The sequence below is a fragment of the Castor canadensis genome, chromosome 4 (genome assembly GCF_047511655.1).
Source record: "Castor canadensis chromosome 4, mCasCan1.hap1v2, whole genome shotgun sequence".
Lineage (NCBI taxonomy): Eukaryota > Metazoa > Chordata > Mammalia > Rodentia > Castoridae > Castor > Castor canadensis.
The window spans coordinates 147,400,083-147,419,020 of NC_133389.1; the positions used below are offsets into that span (position 1 = coordinate 147,400,083).

Sequence of the window (18,938 nt, forward strand, 5' to 3'; positions counted from 1 at the left end):
GGTTCTTAGTGATAAAGATAGCATCTGCCTCCAAGTGCTCTTGTAAGGCCATAAAGCACTCAGAAGAGTGAATGATTCAGCATAAGCATTCAGGGAGTGTTGGCTATTTTTATTAATCACTCCAACTAGAAAGCAGCCTGAATAAGGTGATTTTTATTGGTCACAAGCAACACCTTAACCAGACATCCTCTGCCTCTGCACACCCAGCTCATTCTCAGATCATGAGACTAGCAGCAAGGAGGATGAGGATGGGTCATTATTATACACTAGAAAAAGCTATTCTTATCTCTAGGAGCTCTTGTTAGCACCCTCAAAGGCTTTTCTTTTTCAATCTCTAAAAGAAATTGTGGGAAATTAATTGCTTTTCTCAGTCTAATTTCTAGTGTCAGCTGTGACATCACAAAGCAAACTCCCAGATGGCACCAAATGGGCTCTAATCAGCATTTTTAGCACTGATGCCAAAAGAAAATGGGCCCAGCAATCTAACTGAAACTTATATATTAATGTGTATGAAGTTAAGCAGAAAGATCAATAATAGGTAACATTCCTCTAACAAAAAAATTTAATAGCAACTGAGGCCAATAGGAAAAGGGGACCAGGAACTAGAGAAAAGGTTAGATCAAAAAGAATTAACCTAGAAGGTAACACACACGCACAGGAGATCAATGTGAGTCAATGCCCTGTATAGCTATCCTTATCTCAACCAGCAAAAACCCTTGTTCCTTCCTATTATTGCTTATACTCTCTCTACAACAAAATTAGAAATAAGGGCAAAATAGTTTCTGCTGGGTATTGAGGGGGTGGGGGGGAGAGGGAGGGGGCGGAGTGAGTGGTAAGGGAGGGGGTGGGGGCAGGGGGGAGAAATGACCCAAGCCTTGTATGCACATATGAATAATAAAGGAAAAAATATAAATAAATCAAGCAATTTACATTAAAAAAATTTAATAGATTTTAAGTAATAATGAAGCAAGGAGTAAGCTCAAGCCCGAAGAAGAATATAAAATAAAAACATGGCATTAGAAATAAAGTCATTTCTGAAAAAAGAAATAAAAAATGGAATTATAAACACAAGTTAGCTTCCTGATTTTTAGTTAGAAATTGAGGTTTTTCAGGAAAAGTTAATATTTTAAAACAAATTTAGTTTTCACTTACAGAGCAGTACCAACTTCTACTAATTATGTTTTACTGTTCTCTGTGGGAAGCCTACTGGGAAATAGACATTTTTTCATTATTATCCCTAAGAAATTTGTGTGATCTGCATGCTCCTTTTGTTCATTCTATAGCTCTTAGCCATCTGTCATGTTTTCTGGAGAGCATGATAAACACATTTAAGTTAAACCATATGCTCATAAAACCTGTCATTGTGTCAGCAACAAGGTCTGTCTCTTTTTCTTTTGAACGAGAAATGTTCTTGACCATCCTTATTTCTTTAAAAGCCTCATCTTGAAACCAAACTTCATTCTGACAATTAACCAGATCTGAGTCTATGTTTACTGGTAGTAAAATGTCTGAATAACACATGTTTTGAAGTGACCAAATTGTCTCATCAGTTTTGCTCAAATTCTATGATAAGAGCCATTTGTCTTATTGGCCTTCCCAGGTTTTGCCTTCATAACTTCCAGTGATTTTTTCCCTCTAGTCATCCTCAACCACTCACTTCCATGGTCATATCCTTGTTGTGTTATCATCAGAACTGTGCTACTTTTGAAATCTTTACTTTGACCACACCAGATCCAGCTCATCAATTCTGGCACTATAATTCAGTTCTTCGGTTGAGTACTTTGATTGCACTGCCTTTTTTTGTTTATGTCTATTATCTATCACCTCCTTTGTGTTTTGACTTTCCTACTTACCCAGTTGAGAATCCACAATCTATGTCAACACATCTACTGAAAGCACTGTAGATCCACAGCCCTCCTTCAACTTGCAGTTGCCTGGCAAAGCTCTTCTCTGGTTAAACTCCACTTTCAGCTTGATGCCTGTGCCCAAACATCTGATGACAAATCCACTAGGACAAACAATAGCATTTTAAATTCATTGTCATTAACCTCAAATATTCTAAACCCCATTCAGTAATCCTGCTCTACTGCTCTAGAAATGTCATCTCCAAATGACCCTTCTGTCTCTTCCCACATCTTCTTCCTAGGCCTCCCCTCATCATCAATTAAAAACAAAAGCAAATGCCCTTCCTGGTCTCCTCATCCTCCTCCAGCAACTGCCTCATTTTTCTTCTTCCCTTTGCCTTCTCCCCTCCCTTTCTCTTCTCAACCTATTATCTGTAGATTGCTGTCCCCACCACTCTGACATATTCTGCTCTTGCCAAAGTCACTAATAAATTCTGCATTGCCAAGTTCAGTAGGCAGCTTCTCTGTCATATCCTTTTTTAAGTTTTTTTATTAGTATATAATGGTTGTACAGGGAGTTTCCTTGTGACATTCTGTCATACTTATACGACCTCCTATAAGTAATTGAGTCTGTAGATACAACTGAAACTCCTCCTGCTATGATGATCTTTCATTCCATGCTCTTTGTATAGTTGGCAATTTTTTGTGGTTAGGAGGTTAGCTTTAGTGCCTGCAACTCCTAGGAAACTCAACTTAAAGAAATGCAAGTAATTTAAATTCTCAGATTTGGTGAGTATTTTATCAAATGAATATAAACACATGTAATCTTTTTGTGTTCTAAGTACTGCTTGAACACATTTACATTGGAAAATTATAAAATTCTTCCAGAATTTAAATATTCTTCATTAAATTGCCACTTAAAGGAAGAAACTGGTATCCTAAAGAGTGTGTCCACTAATGCCTAGGGGACCATGCAAGGCCATAGTGCTGCATTGCCAGACCTTGCTATGTGACTATGGGACAATACCCCGATCTTTGTCAGCATGGGTTTTCCCACCTGAAAAGTAGATACGATTGCCCTTACTTAAGATAAGGAAAAAAAATATATATATGGAATATATGTACATATATATATACACATGTATATGCACATCTGTATGTAATAATAAAGGATTGGAGTATTTTTCTCATCTGCTTTCCTCTTGCCTATTCATCTGCATGTGATATCTCCTGGGAAAACACTAGGCCACATGCATGGGCTTAGCACTGCCTTCTGATGTTCTTCTTAAGTTGGTAAGTTCTCCTTTCAATGGGATGCATATTAAAGCATGTTTATTCAATTCCTCGTAAAGCAGATAAAGAAATATGACTGGCTTTACAGATAATAAGTTAATGAAGAAATTATTCAGAAACAAAAGGAGAGCAAGTAGATGAGCAGAGGGGTGGGGATCATTGCAACAGTCACTGGACAGAGTGGTACATTTGTTATCCCTTGGTCTCAGAACAGTGGTTGCTGGTAGCATTTATCCCCTTAACGTGCCAATCACAAGTACCCACACATTTCCAATCACTACCTGGAGTGCTTGAAGATTAATGAATGGCTCCTCCATTTGCTGCTTTATATTTTACAGCAAATGTACCTTCAGAAGAAAATTTGCTAAAAAGACAATTCATAGAGCACTTTTACCCACAATGCTTTTATATCATGTTAAGAGCCTTTTAGCTTAATGTTTTTGAGCTTTGCAAGCTAATTCTGAAACACATTAAGTGAGGAATATATGTAAGGGGCTCTAAACCTACTGAGGGGAATTAGAGGGATCTTTTGGTAAGTAGTTTGGAGACAAACTGCCACATCAGTGTTCAATGACGTGATTACTGTAACAGAGGCCATCACCCCTTTTTACTTGCTTACAAGGGCACAAGTAAAATTAGGGGTTCTCTGTTTTTCTTGAAAGAGTGAATTTAGGAAGCCAAGGAAATAACTTCCTTAGCCATTACTGAGAAGAAGGTATTCTAGTATGATGCTACCCCTTGAAGGCCACTGTGATAGACCAGCATGGTAAGCAGCTTCCAAAAATGGCTCCCCCTGATTCCTGCTTCCTGGTTTTCATACCTTTTGGTAAGCCTCTGCCCTTGAGAATAGACTGGACCTAGTAACTTGTTTCTAATGAATACAATATGGAGGGAATGGTGGAATAGCACCTCTAAGACTCACTTACAAAACAAAAACAAACAAACAAAAATCCTGAGACTTCTGTTTTGCTCTCTCTGGCTTTTTGTTTGTTTGTTTTTGAATCATACCCCCAGCCTTCTCTCTGGCTTTTCTCAGCTTGCTTGCTGTTTTGAGGCAAGCTGCTATGTTGTAAGTTTCCCTAGGGAACGGTCCATTTAGCAAGGGCAGACAACATCCATCAAAGAGCTGAGGCCCTTGTTCCAATAATCCATGAAGAATTCTGCTGACAGCCATGTGAAGAGGCCTAGAAATGGCCAACCTCTGATTAAAGCCTGTGAGAGACTGTGTGGCAGATCTAGATAACCCATGACACTCACAGAAACTATGAAATAGCAAATATGTGTTGTTTTAAGCCATTAAACTTTGGGGTCATTTTTTACACAGTACTAGAGAAAACGATTATACCAGGTCTGCTCTAAATTGATAGGAAGTGATCACTTGTGATATGACTCATGATTGAGTCTTTAAGATTGAAAAACACTCAGAATTTTACATTAGAATAAGGAGTGAGGCAAGGCTGAGAACAAAACCCTCCTGAACATCTCTAGCAGAAAAAAAAAAAATTTGGCAGGATAACACAGAAGAGAGAACATTTATAGTCAGATCATTGACTGCAAATTTGAGCCAGTTGTTTAACCTCTCTGGGATTCAGTTATTTTCATGAACAAAGCTAGTGTTGGAATTGGGCTGGACTGTTAGAACTGCTAGCGTTCTACGTGATTTGAGGAAATACACCTCTCCTTAGCTGGAAAGGGCAACATTAGGAATTTATTCTTTAGTTCTTTCAGGGACTGTCCCTCAAGTTACTACTCCAGGAGAGAAATTTTGGATGGTGAGACAGACGAGGAAGGAGATTATATGGATACTTTTAAGGGTAAGGTAGGGTGGGAGGTAATTGTTGCTATAAAGTAGCTAATGGGTGGTGGTGACAGCAACATAGATAAGCCAGCTAATTTCACAACTTTGAGGACCTAGTTGGCTTCCTCCTCTTCTCCTCTTCCTGTCCCCTCTTCCCTCTCGTTCTGCCCTCTCCTCTCTCTCTCTCTCTCTCTCTCATGCATGCGCGCTAAGGATTAAATTCAGGGCCTTGAGCATGCTAGACAAGCACTGTACCTCAGAGGCACATACCTCTAGTCCTGACTTTCTCCTTTTTGATATATATGAACTTATAACTGGTCATATTTCCTCTCTTACTTTGCCTGCAAGGAAACTTAGAGCAAACTCAAGTCCAGTCACAGCTACTATGCTAAATTTTATGGTTACCTTATTTGTTGGCGTTCTTTTTCCCTGTCCTGTTTTCTACTTCTAGTTTATCACATCTTTTATTGCAAGGCAGCTGAAATTCTTTATGAAAAGTGTTGGAGGCATGAGTAAATACAATGAACGCAAACATACGTGTTTGAATTTTTTGCTCTTACTGTGATATCTGTGATATCTGGAGATATATTTCTATCTTGACTATTTTCAAATTTTAATTTGGTTTTGGGGAGGACAAAGATTTAAATTAGGCTAATGTGGAAAGAGTATAAATTGGAAAAATTAAAGAAAACACAAATCATGACAACATTTGTACCGCTTTTATTTGTAAAAATAACCATCTGAATGCATTTCTATAGTATATTACAGTTAAGTACTTCATTATGTGATTAGAGCATTCAGTAGTTGCAAAAGTATTAAACTGTGCTTGAGAAGATTCAGACTGGTTCAAAGTCATTCACTGAACTAAAAGCCTTTTTCCTCATTTTTACAGTTATGACTTTTACTAGAGTCATTCAACTCCCATTTACATAAGAAAACATTACAGACAAAATTCCACTGAAATCATCAAACAATATTTTATGCTGTTACAAATATGTTATGCAAAATATAACACTGGCACCAGATTTGCATCATCATGCTTTGCAAAGATATATTGCACATGCTAAAGCATAAAGTATGTAGACCGAACTACCAAACAAAAGATACTTGCATAAAAACACATAGAATTACATTTTATACACACACTCAGATTGTCACTATCTTAAAATTCTTTTCCCCTATAATACTGACCTATGGTTTACAGTTTTGTAAGAAGAAAGCATTTTAGCACTGCAAAATCAAACATAATTCTTATAGAAAACCTTAGCATTTTCATTTCCATTTCAAAGCAGAGAAAAGGGAAGATAGAAAAAAAAGACACTTTTTACATTCAAAGAAAAGTTGAAGTGAAAACTCACTGATATTATATTGCTCTGATAACACTCAAATGAAAAAAATACAAAACATTTCACAGAACATTTTCAGATATACAAATATAAAAGGCACTCTAACTTCATGTTATAGGACAAAACAAGGAAGAATTCTTCAACCAATGCAACAGATAAGCAAACCAAGTTGCTCAACAGTACAAATAACAACTAGTGCAGCAAATCCATTTGATGTTCTTGTTCTAACTTAATAATAAAATAATAAGTCAAGCAGCTGTTTACTGCTAAAGTACCAAAACATACTACGGTGCCCTTTTAGTAATGAGAACTAGAAATCCCCTGAGCTATTTACTGTAGAATCATGGCAGGTTTTAGGCAATTTGGAGATAGTAATGTATTTATCAAAGATAGGCAGACACTGGCGAATATGTAAGTGCAATGAAACATGATACATGTGGCTGTGGTTAAAAAACAGTGTAAAAATAATACATTAGGTAAAAGCACTGAGAAAATAAGACAAAATGCAACATTTTTCCCTAAGAGATATAATTGAATACACAGAAATTGTAGTTTTTAAAAGTCATTTCTTTAAAAAATTTGGTCTTGTCGGGAGTGAGAAATAGAAAGGGAGAGAGAGAGAGAGAGATTGAGTGATTCAATAAAGAGTAAGCATGATTTCATTTTGTTCCTTTGTCTTCCTTCTATCACAAAGAGTCAGCTCCATGGAGACAATGTCTCACAGAAGGTCACTGCTTTGCTGAAACCATCCTTCTACTCTCTGCTACTCTACAGGGAAAAATGTCAATGCTGCTTCACGGTTGTTCAGGCATTTTCTTTGCTGCTTTAAATGGCAATGGAGCAAAATGTCCATTCATTTCTAGAAAAAGACACTGCAGTATATCATGCTTCTTCAACCTGGAGCGCCCTTATTTTCAGTGTTTTGGTAAAGATAAGGCCATTATTACTCACTCACAATTCATCTACTTTTTAAAAATTCATCTTTAAACAAAAAGAACGGAAGGAGGGAAACACCACACCAAAATTTAAAAAATAAGAGTGATGCCGAATTTTTTTGATAAAACTAATACCAGTTCCATAAGACCTTTTGAGCAAGTTCACATGTTGAATTTGAGCTTACAATGAGTTTAAATTAAATCCAGGATCTTAAAAGAGTAAGATTAAAGTCTTTTACCACTTGATGAAAAATAGAATACTCTATCTGTATTTATGCAGATATGATAGAACAGTATTTTAAAAATATCTCACATACACTATAAAATAGACATTTCCAGGGTGAAAATGGAACCTATTTTAAAATGTTGAAGAGACCTGCCCTAATGTGACATATTTCGTTCCTGTCTCTTCCTCAAGTGGGAAATAGCACTTGGGCTGGTGATTTTTATTCCTTGTCTTGGCACAGTGCCCATGCTGACATCACTTCCATCTTGGTTATCAGAACCGTGTGAGATTTTCAATGTATTTAGGGTAATTTCTTGGTCTTTCTTTGGGCCACCTTGTGTATATGATCCACTGCACACTTTGCAGAAGAGGATATGGATGGCACTGTATAAGCTCTATGCTGGCTATAGACTGGACTGAGCGATGGATGAACCTGAGGGTTGGCTGGAAACCTTAGCAGTGGAAATGCTGGGTTTGTCCCCAGAGCTGTTGCCTAGCCCAGGGTCAAGGGTGTTTTTCCACTTTTTTTGTTATTCCAAATAAGAATGTAGCAATTAAAACAGAGAACAAATAGTGGATGTTTCCTCGGCATTTGTTTCATTTCAAATAAATATAAACACATTTACATCAAAAGTATACAGACATTTTCTCTAGTTTGGCAAAAAAATAAACTGTGGTCAACACCTCATCAGTTACAAATGTTAAGCCATCAACTAGAAATCTGTGTCATAAGAAATATAAAATACAATAAAGACCAATACACAAAAGATTACATTTTAACTTCATAGAAAAGCTACTACAGTTTTCATTTGTATTTAGAGAGAAGAAATTTAAATCTTCCATTTTAGACTGAAGCATTTTGGTCCTCACGGATAGCTGGTTGATGAACTACATATATATATATATATACACACAGCAATGTGTGCGTGTGTATGTGCGTAAGTTTTAACGTCTCATTCTTCTTTTTGTATAGCTGTTCCAGGTGCGGAACGGGGTCCATTCAACCTAGAAGCTTTGGCAGAGGGAGTAGACACAGTATTCACTATGTTGATTTCATCATCAAGAAACTGTCAATTGGCTTTCATTTGCATATCACCCATCTCTACTTTCTGCTTTCATTTTCTTGGCTTCCTTTTACAGACACTCTTTCACTCATAACCTTGACCGAGATGCTTATGTAACATGTTACTATTGATGAATAAGTCTGAGGATTCTGATGTTTTTAAGAAGTTAACATTTTGATTTAAGAACAAATTAACAAAGGGTAGTTTCATATTAAATTTGTACATTGTCTCAAAGTTTGGGTGCAATATAATTTTTCCTTGAAATGTTACTAGATCAATTTGGGTTCAATCACTTGGGTGAAAAGTTAGTTACAGGCTATGGGGAGCACTGTGTGCCACATTTGTATTAAACAAAAAAGAATAAAAGCACATTCAAGTTTTCCACTTATCTGACAACTTTAACAAAAATCCTTAGGAAGAAGTTCTGGATATTTAAGTCCTTACTACAGAGAGAATAGGAATAGTTGGACTCTCTTCAAAAGATTATTACAGGCATTAGTTGTGAAGATGAACACCTTTGCCTTTGGCTTCTAGTGAGGAAGTAAACATCAAAGTCAGGAGAGGTCTGAGGCATTTCCTATCCACTTCTTCCCTCCCCTCCCAGGGGACATGAATGTCACATTGATAGACTTCTGAGAACTCACTGCTAAGTACATGAAAAAAAATTCTTTAGAGTGAACAGTTGCCTCTCTGTTGCATTATCCCCAAAGAAAAAGAATTAAATACTTAAAAAAAATTTTTTTACTTAAAATGAGAGGTAGACTTTCACACAAGTACCTTAGATCAAAAGAAAGCATGAAACAAAATAAAAGTCAGGGCCCATCTGTGTGAGTATTTTACCCTATGGCCTTGCTGCCCTCCCCTGGAGTGATGACTTCTCTACTGGCTTCTCGAAGCTGGGGCCCCACATAAACCTGGAATTCAAGCTCCTTTCCTTTCCTCCAACACAGGTGATCAAGGAAAAGCTTCTACAGTCCAAAGTCAGAATGTTTCAGAATCAGAATCATTTTCATTGTACCCATCCTCGGAGCCTACGTTGTTACTGCACAGGCTAACCATGCTACCCAGATTGGAGAGGGTCGTCCTGCTCAAATTGTCTTTTTTAAAACAAACGAAGTTGACAGCCGTCATTGTACTGGAAGGAGAAAAAGGCATCATGGTAGCCAAAATGAGGGCCAGGCAGTCAGCCACGTCTTTGTTAGGAGCGCAAGCCAGGGCCGGGGTATGACCTGGGCGTAAATGCAGACAAGGCAGTTGTTAGTCCTGGGGATCCAGAGAGGCGAGAGCATTCCACAGTACATCTCCTATGACCTCAAGGCAGAGATGCATGCTGAGTTAGAATTCATGCCAGGTAAAAGGAGGAGTTACTTCTCACAAGTCATGCTAGGGGCAAGACTAGAAGGACAGGGAGGGGGAGACATTTTATGGAGGGTTTTTTTTGTTGTTTTCAGCTCACGTGATCACAGAAAGCACAATATTATCCAAAGTTAGGCAGAATTCCAGCCTTCATCTAGTGAACAGAAACACGAGGGAGTAGAGGTGGGGCACAATTCCACAAAAACATCAACAGGACAACCAGGAAGATGTTTCTACTGGAGAGCAAATGCACACCATGAGCCCCAGACCTGGCCTGAGGAGGACTGTCATTCTGAGAACAATGACTTTCCATGGCAAGTAATTATGTGTCAAATTAGAAAAGATACTGAAAATTAGAGGACTGTAAATATGACTAATGCGGTTTTATATATGCTTCATAGAAAGTATATACCAATTAACTGGTTTTAGAAAAATGGAATCATTTGAAGAGATCAGACATAGAAAGGCACTAGCTGTTTGTGATTAAAAAATAACTATCATTTAAGAGAACTTTAACAGAATTCAAAAAATAGTCACCTCACCAACCAGCGTCCACATTTGAAATGTAAGATGAGAGAAAATTGCTGTGCTTGCCATAATTAGAGGTGTGTCATTCTCTATTAATTACACTTGAGAGGCCCAGTCCAGATGAGAAATCTGCCTGAGCAAGTAACACAGGTGGGGAAGTAGATTAATTCTATGATTTAATTGCTGCCCTTATCCAGTCTCTCTACTGTTGGAGTTGAAGGGGTTAAATGCTGTCTCTGCTGGTCACATCACCACTACACTATGAGCAATGCTCTATCATTCAGCTGAACAGACTTGATAAAACTTCCTTGTTATGTTCACCATTACTGGATCTGATGCCCACTCCTGAGATCTTAAAGATATTTTTCCTCAATATAATGTGAAAACAAACAAGAACAGACCAGGTCTCTTAACATTCCATTCCAGGGAGGACAGTGACAAGTAAAGGAATTATCGCTGCAGTGCTGTACAAAATTGCCACCAAACATCCCAGGCCTTAGGGATGTAGCTGAGCTCTGAGACAGGCAGGCCAGATTCTACTGACCCATGGCTCTTGTTCTTAAAGTCACTTTAGCCTGAACAGACCTCAGGTGAAGCAGATTAACACTAAAGAAAGACAAAACTAATTTATTCTGTCTTCTTGATTATGTTGGAAAAACACTACAAGCTTCTGCATGCGAACCCTAAGGTATATGGTGGCAATCAGAGGTGAGGGAAGGTGAGGTGGGAAGGTCAAGGAGATGGAGTAACGGAACTTTCTGTGCTTCCTAGGTGAGTCAGGCTGGGGAATAGAGCGGGGTACATGCTAGGATAAATGGGGCTGCAAAACCAAAACTAATACGAGTCAGCTAACGATGTTAGCACGGCTGCTTACTTCTGAGCAATAGGCATGAGCTGCTAATTCCAATACCTGTAATAAGCAGTTAATTGAGTTACATTAATACATGGTAATGCTTTAATTAAATGCCACAGTTTAAAAATTAATTTATAAATATCCAGAATTTCCTCTTTTGCTCCCTAAGGTTAAGAGTCATTGTGGTCATTTAAATTGTACAATCCTAATATTCATCAGTTTTCTGAATTTCTTAGGAAGCAGAATAGAAAGCTTCTGATGAGAATTATCTCAGTTAGAAAAGGAGTGTGATATGTATCAGGAGAAGCTTTCAAGCCTAGACCTTAATTAATTTTTTATTCATGTTCCAGAGTAGAAATATGAGTTCTGATCTGTACTTTTAAAAGATTTGATCTCAGAATGAACTGAAATATAATCAAGGATCTAGGTTCTCACTGAGCCCTTGAGCATGCACTAATGATGTGTCATCTCTAACTCTTGAGCATATGCAGTTAGAATTCTAAATGCCAAGTTGAAAGTTTTTTAGTGTGTCTAAACTATTTTAACCACCATGCTGAGGAGTTAGAGAACAGCTGCTGACGTTACATGCAAAATGGATGGCACTGGTGGGCTACAGGTAGAAAATGTGTTTTACAGAGAGATAGACAAGACAGATTTCCCTTGCTTGACTTTTTTTTTTTTTTACACACATGGAACTTCCAAAAGGGAGAAAATTCTTACTGCCTTTTTTAACCGGCTCCTATCTTTCTTATTTTTCTCTGGCTTCAACCAGCATATGAAGGATACCTGTAGCAGTATTTTTTCCACTTACCATTTTCATCTACAGCAAGAACACAGGCTCCTTTGGCCAGCAACTCCTCAACAACCACCTTCAAGCCATTGCGTGCAGCAACATGGAGGGGTCTAAGAAACAACACCGAGCATTAGTTGTGATACGTATGTGTGCAACTGTTGTACTTTGGATCTGGAATGTCCCTTACAGACCTATGTATTAAAGGCTTGGTCCCCTGCTTGGTGCTAGTGGGAGATAATGGAACCTTTAAGAGATGGGGCCTAATGGGAAGTTCTAGGTCATTAAGGGTGTGCCCTTGAAGGGGATTATAGGACTCCAGCTCCTTCCTCTTTCTCTCTTTTGTCTTAGTCAGAAGGGAGCAGTTTTGCTGTGCTACATGCTCTCTGCCATGATGCACTGCCTCCAAAGCAAAGAGGCTGACCAATCATGGACTGAAAGCTCTTAAGGTGTGAGCCAAAATAAACCTTTCCTCTTCACAAGTTGATCACCTCAGGTATTTGATATACTAATGGAAAGCTGACTAACACAGTGGCAATGTGACATTTTGGTTACTTTGTGTCATTAAAGGATGATGTGCTCAAAAAATCTACAAATAGTACATGGACATTCTTACTTTTCATTTTATTTTACTTTATTTATTTATTTGGCAGTACTGAGGTTTGAAATCAGTCTTGCACTTGCTAGGCAGGCACTCTACCACTTGAGCCACACCCCAGCCCTTGTAGAAGATTCTTTACTGCCTGATTTCTAGTTCAACATTTGAGTCACTGTTTCATACAGTTCATCAAAGATGACTGGTATTAATATATACTCTCAAATCTCATTATGATTATTGTTAAGTGTACCCAGATGTTTTACTGGGTGTATAATAGCTTATAGAATAATGTGAACTCGGTATACTGTACTATATACTGCTTAAGAATCTTAAATGAAAGAAAAAACCCTAATATTCCTTTGCCTTTAAAACAAATGCATAAGTAATTTCTTAAAATGGAAAATGAAGCAGCTTTTAGATCCTTCACACCAAGGGTTACACTGAATTATATTAAAATATAATTAAGACAAATAGCTTAGAAACTCTCCAAATGTATTCCGGGAACCTGATTTATAAAACTGTCATTGTTCCAGTCAGAATGCATAATGCAAATACATAATACAAATAGTTTCCCCAAAAATGTTAGTTAATAAGCCCATAAGATTTTTCTAACAGCTAACTAAATTTATGATGTTACCACAGAAACTTCAGCAAAGGAAAACAAAAAGACCTTACAAAATTCTATGAACTCTTATCAAAATAAGGATTCTAACTAAAACTGTGTAGCTAGTCAGCATTTGCAGGTGTGAGGCTGTGAGCTTCATGAAGGGGAAGCAAGTCTGCCTCTGTCACTACTGTGTTCCTCAGAGCTAGGCTGGCACATGGCTGCTCTTAATATTTGTTGTGTAAATGCCTATGAATCTGGGTTCAAGTCAAACTATTTTGGTTCCACTTACGTCTGCAGTGCATTATTTTTTGCATTAATAAGGCTCTCATCTTGTATCTTGTCAAGTATTAACAAGGCACATTTTTCATGACCCTAATACAGAAAAAAAATAAGAAATATGAGACAGAGGTACAGAAAAGTTCCTGAAAAATTATTTCACTATGCTTTAAGCAGAAAATAAATTTACTTTTCCTAAAAACATTTACAAGGCTATTTTCTGAGTATTTTTTTTTCTAAAAAGTAAATGTACCCCAGATACTGTAATATTCTAAATAAGATCTGTTAGGACTTGGTTAACATTTGTCTGATCTAAAATATTCATATTTAATGTTAATATTCCAAGATAGCTTTTAGATTAGTGTCCAGAGAATTAAAGCAGGTACTAGTTTAGATAGGTCAGCTGGTAAATAGAGAGCAGAAGCAGCAGTGTCCTTTAAATCCTTCAACATTACTTTTTTTTTGGTGTGACTGGGATTTGAACTCAGGGCTTTGCACTTGTAAAGCAAGTGCTCTACCACTTGAACCACATCTCTAGTCCATTTTTCACTGTCTGTTTTGGAGATGGGGATCTCATGAACTATTTTCCTGGGGTGGCCTCAAACCACAATCCTCCTGATCTCAGCCTCCCAAGTAGCTAGATTTACAGGTGTGAACCACTGGTGCCTGGCTTCAACACTGCTTTTTAAATACACATCAAGTTCCTCCTCCTTCTTCAAGCCTTCGATTACAACTTCAGTGATCCATTTATCCTTGGAATTCCCATTATACTATGATCTGTATCACTTATCATTTTCTACCTAATATTGTGAAGAAGCCCTGTTTCAGGAAAGCTCAATCTTTTCTTGTTCAACCAGGAGAAGATATCTCTGGATCTTAGGACAATTGATGGCCCATAATTTTTAAAAAATCAATTGTTAAATCAGAGGTCCTATAAATATTTCAAGCTTGGTGCCCTTTTAGGGGTCATGGATTATGACACCTTTGCTAATCGAGGTCCACAGACCAGCAGCATCAACACCAACCTTGACCCTCCCTGGATTACATAGTGAGACCCTGTCTCAAAACAACATCCCCTCGGGTGGAGCTAGCTGAAGTGGTAGTATGCTTGCCTAGAAAACAGAAGGTCCTAGGTTTAATCCCCAGTAACATGAACTATTCACCAGAATAAAAAAGGGGGGTGGTGGTTAAAGGGATAGAAATGCACGTGGCTACATTTATTGGCTTCACAGTAAAGTATTTTGGGCTGTGGTATTACAATGTCTTCAGCTGAAAACAAAGAGAAAACAATAGAACTGCTTATATTTTAGAAGCCACATATGTAAGGTCCTAACCTCATGTGGTACCATAACCAGGGTGACAGATACAGTGATAGCATCAAGACAGCTGGAATGTGGCAAGGATGCAAGTGGCCACTGCCATGGAAAGCATGTCCTCTTTGTACACCTGGGAATTTGCTCTTTCCTTCCCCGCTCTGATTCCACCCACAGTTGACAACCTCCTGGATAATGTATGCCTTCACTAAGAGTTATGCTACACACTTCCAAGACAGACAGAATTGAGTGCCATTACTACTATCACAACACTGAGCAACAGTCTTGGAGATTCATTTACGTACTTTACTGCTAGCCAAATGTAAGGGTGTATTCAAGTCCTTGTCCTTTAGAGTCAGATCGGCCTGGGCACTGTTCACCAAAATTTCTACAGGAAAAGCCAAAAGAAGGTTACTTAGACTAGATGCTAATCACACACATGCTGAAGCTGCTACAAAAAAATAACATTAAATTAGTTCAGCCCACCAATATTATTTAATGCTTTGGAAGAAGAAAAGCAATGTATTGTCATATTTGTTCTATCCAAATCAAAGGGTGACAGACATTAGTCTGAACTGTTCTCACAGTTTTATTATTTCCAGTTAAAATGATTCTGTTGTTATACTAGGTTTGTAAATGTTGAGAAATTTCACTGCAGAAGGGTTGGCTTACTTTGACAAGGTATACCAATGTCCACATTACAGGGAACTGAAAACAAATGTAAAACTGTTAGTGGCCCTTTTTCAGAAGGATATAGTAGAAGAACACCGATTTCTCAGTTGTGCATTATTTTGGTTTTAGGATAGGCATAAATGCAAAGTCCACATGACAAGTACATACCCACAGCACCGGCCTGGCCATTCTCAGCAGCCATCATCAATGCTGTTTTCCCTGAATTGTCTACTGCATTCACTTGAGCATTGTGTCTCAAAAGAAGCTGCAAGCACTCCACGTGATCAGCAAAGGCTGCTGCATGAAGGGGAGTCCTGAAGATGTCAGACAAATATTTCAGTTTCCTTTACACTTACTCTCCCTTCAGTAACTGCCAAGAAACATGTGAATGGTATTGTCTATGGATTTAAAACTTTTTATTTCACAGAGATAATGATAAAAAAAAATCCATGTCATCTATGGGACTGGCACCCTTTAGATTTGGGGGATGTTTGAAGTGGTCCTGATAATGAAATTAGCATCTGATCTGATTCTTTAATCTTGAGTTCCAGTGACTTCACTCTCATCTTTGAGATAGATACTTTCAAAACTAAGCTTTAAATTTGTTAAGTAGTTGGTTGATTAAATAAAAATTTTAAAAGCCTACATTATCTAATATGGATGGTTGATTTCCTTGGAAAGACAATTAGACATTATTTATCAAAACTAAAAACTGACCTTTTAATCAAGTAATTCTAGTCCTACAGTTTTAAATTTCTTTCTCTCTTTCTTTTCTTTTCCTTTGATGGCATTGGAGTTTGAACTCAAGGTCTTGTGCTTGCTAGTCACAAGAGCCACTTGAGCCACACCCCAGCCCTCCACTGCTACGACTTTATCTTCCAGATATACTTGGTCATGAGAACAGATTCATATATGAGAATATTCACTGTGTCACTTCTTTGAAAAAGCAAAATATTGAAGACAACTGAAATGTTCTTTAACAGAAAGCAGGCCGAGTACAATATAATAGATTCATTCAATGAAATAAGATGCAGCTTTCAAAAGAACACAGTAAATCTGCATGTTCTGGCATGGAAAGATCTCTAAGATGTACTAAAAGCAGAACATGGCTATAGAATGTGCCTGTTTACATAAAGAATATATGTATGTTTAGAAAACATTTAGGAAAATATAAAAACTTGGAAGGAGCAGTGAACAGTAGCCTTAAGAGACTGCCCATACATTTTAAAATTACATCTCCTTTATAATATCTCCTCTTTAAAAACCATACTGATATACTACTTTCTCAATTAAAAAATAGATGTTTGGCTGGGTAGGGAGGTGCACACTTGTAATCCCAGCACTCAGGAGGCAGACAGGAGGATCACCAGCTTGAGGCCAGCTTGGGCTACATAATGAGACTCTGTCTCATAAAAACCAAGGGCTAGGAATGTAGTTCAGTGGCAGAACATTGCCCAGCAGGGACAAGGCCCTGGATTTGATCCTATGTACCATTAAAAAAAATAAGGATTAAAACAGAAGTTTTGCTACTCGGCAACCCCAAAGCAAAAACTAAGACTCATCAAGACAAAAGGCATACTATCTTAGGATCACTCACCTGCCTTTGTCATCTCTACAACTGACGATACTGGAATCTATGGCCCCAAGTAGCAAGGATGCACAGTTCTCATGATCACTTATTCTAAAATGAAAATGAATTTTAATATAAAAATCACTCTTTAAAAATGATATAATCCCTCCTACCCATCTTTCCATGCACTGTACATTTTACATGCATTAAAAAGTCTGGTGCTAGGATTTGTGCTGTGTATTTTAATGGCACACACCGCAACCCCCAGCTCCTGTCCAGAACGTCTGCATTCAGGTAGGAGTTCACTACACACCAGGGATCCAAGAAACCATGAGAGGAATTTTGGAAACACTAGAATGGAAAAGGTAATGGATCCTTCAGATTTAAAATTATACAGATTCTTTATCATGGTAACTTCGTTTATTGGTTTATTTTATTCCTCTAATATCTTTTCAATTAAATGACCCAGTTTCATGTGAAGTCCACAGACAGAGCATCTTCACATCTTGGTCCCCAGGCTGACGATGGAAATCTGACTCTAAGTCACTGTATCCTCTGAACAACAACTCACTTTATGAGACTAGAGGAAAAATTAGATTTGCCAAAACTTTTACCCTATATAAAGAATGGAGAATTCTAGTATATGCAAAGTCTTCCTGGTAGAAAATGTCTAACCATCCACAGGTATATCACTGTTAACCCTGACTCATTTCTTTTAGAATTTATCAGACAATTGTGGGAAACCATTGAATAATTGTTCACATCACATAAAATGTGCCTCTCAGCCCACCTTTTCTTGCTGTTTCCCTAAGACGGTACGAGAGTCACCTAGGAACTGTGGCACACCTCAGAGAGCTCCTGGCAAAACCATTATTGTTAGGCTAGGGATCCCACTGCTCTCAGACCTACTTGTCTTTAGCAGCAAAATGGAATATTTTAGTCGTATCTGTACTCTAAACACTTTTTTCCTTCCCTAACAGGCAATTTTTCAACGTGGAGTGAAAAGAGCTCATTTAATACCATTAACTTCCAGTATGTCTACTTACATTGCACAGTGCAGTGGAGTAAAGGGATTACCGATAAATTCACGAAAACATTTTTGCTCCAAGAGTACCTCTATACAGTTTTCATTACCTGTAAGGAATCAAAAGAATTTAGGGAGTTTCCAAGAAAGAAACTTTGTTCAGCACAGTTGTTTATTTGGTTTTTTTTTTTTCATTAAGTATTTAATTCTAGCTTATGAATTTTCCTGAGTTGGCTGAATGTTCATTCTCTATGGAATAAAATTAACAAAATGCCAAGATGTTATTAACTACGCTCACAGATGCTCTGAGACATAATAAACAAATCAAACAGTGAAGGCCATATGGTCTGGTGGAGAGAGATAAAGAAGACATCTCATCTGCAAGAAAGATAGATTCTGTTACCCCAAACTCTTGATAGATAGATGCTTCACATATACATGCCTCAAGTTGCCCATATTTGTAATAGGAAATTTACCTTTCATTCACGTAAGTAGGTTAACTTACAATTATGTGCCCTAGCAAGGAGGAGAAGATGTGATTAGTAGACAATGGTATTTGAGGTGATGCATGTAAAAAGGTGATGCACTGTAAAATGCTTGCATTTTTAGTGATAGCTAGTACATAGTAGGCATCCAATAAGTATTTTTTTAATAAGTAGATGAATGAATGTGAGGAATTATTTTTGGTAAAGTGACAGATGACTTCTAAATCAACTGAATTTGAGTTAAATAAGGCCTCAGCTCTGTCGACTAACTTGTCATATGATCTGAGAAATTTGATGGATTTCTGAGTCTCAGTTTCCCATACATAGATAAAATTGGATTGGGAATACCTGCCCTACCAA

General features: G+C 37.7%; 1 protein-coding gene across 6 annotated transcripts in view; it reads right to left on the bottom strand.

The window, feature by feature from the left end:
- Nucleotides 1–5,635: 5,635 nt before the first annotated feature.
- The window catches only part of Ankrd44 (ankyrin repeat domain 44), a 295,040-nt gene continuing 281,737 nt past the window's right edge, over nucleotides 5,636–18,938 (bottom strand). For 2 of the 6 annotated variants that reach the window (XM_074071326.1, XM_074071324.1), the window contains exons 22-29: nucleotides 18,116–18,203; nucleotides 17,097–17,180; nucleotides 15,668–15,813; nucleotides 15,133–15,215; nucleotides 13,528–13,610; nucleotides 12,055–12,146; nucleotides 11,265–11,300; nucleotides 5,636–9,735 (exon numbers count right to left, since the gene is read on the bottom strand). In XM_074071326.1, coding sequence (XP_073927427.1) covers nucleotides 9,488–9,735; nucleotides 11,265–11,300; nucleotides 12,055–12,146; nucleotides 13,528–13,610; nucleotides 15,133–15,215; nucleotides 15,668–15,813; nucleotides 17,097–17,180; nucleotides 18,116–18,203 — 860 coding nt within the window. In that variant the 3' untranslated portion in view covers nucleotides 5,636–9,487. The remainder of the gene's footprint in view (nucleotides 9,736–11,264; nucleotides 11,301–12,054; nucleotides 12,147–13,527; nucleotides 13,611–15,132; nucleotides 15,216–15,667; nucleotides 15,814–17,096; nucleotides 17,181–18,115; nucleotides 18,204–18,938) is intronic. The other 4 variants (XM_074071329.1, XM_074071328.1, XM_074071327.1 and 1 more) reach the window with 2 other exon arrangements.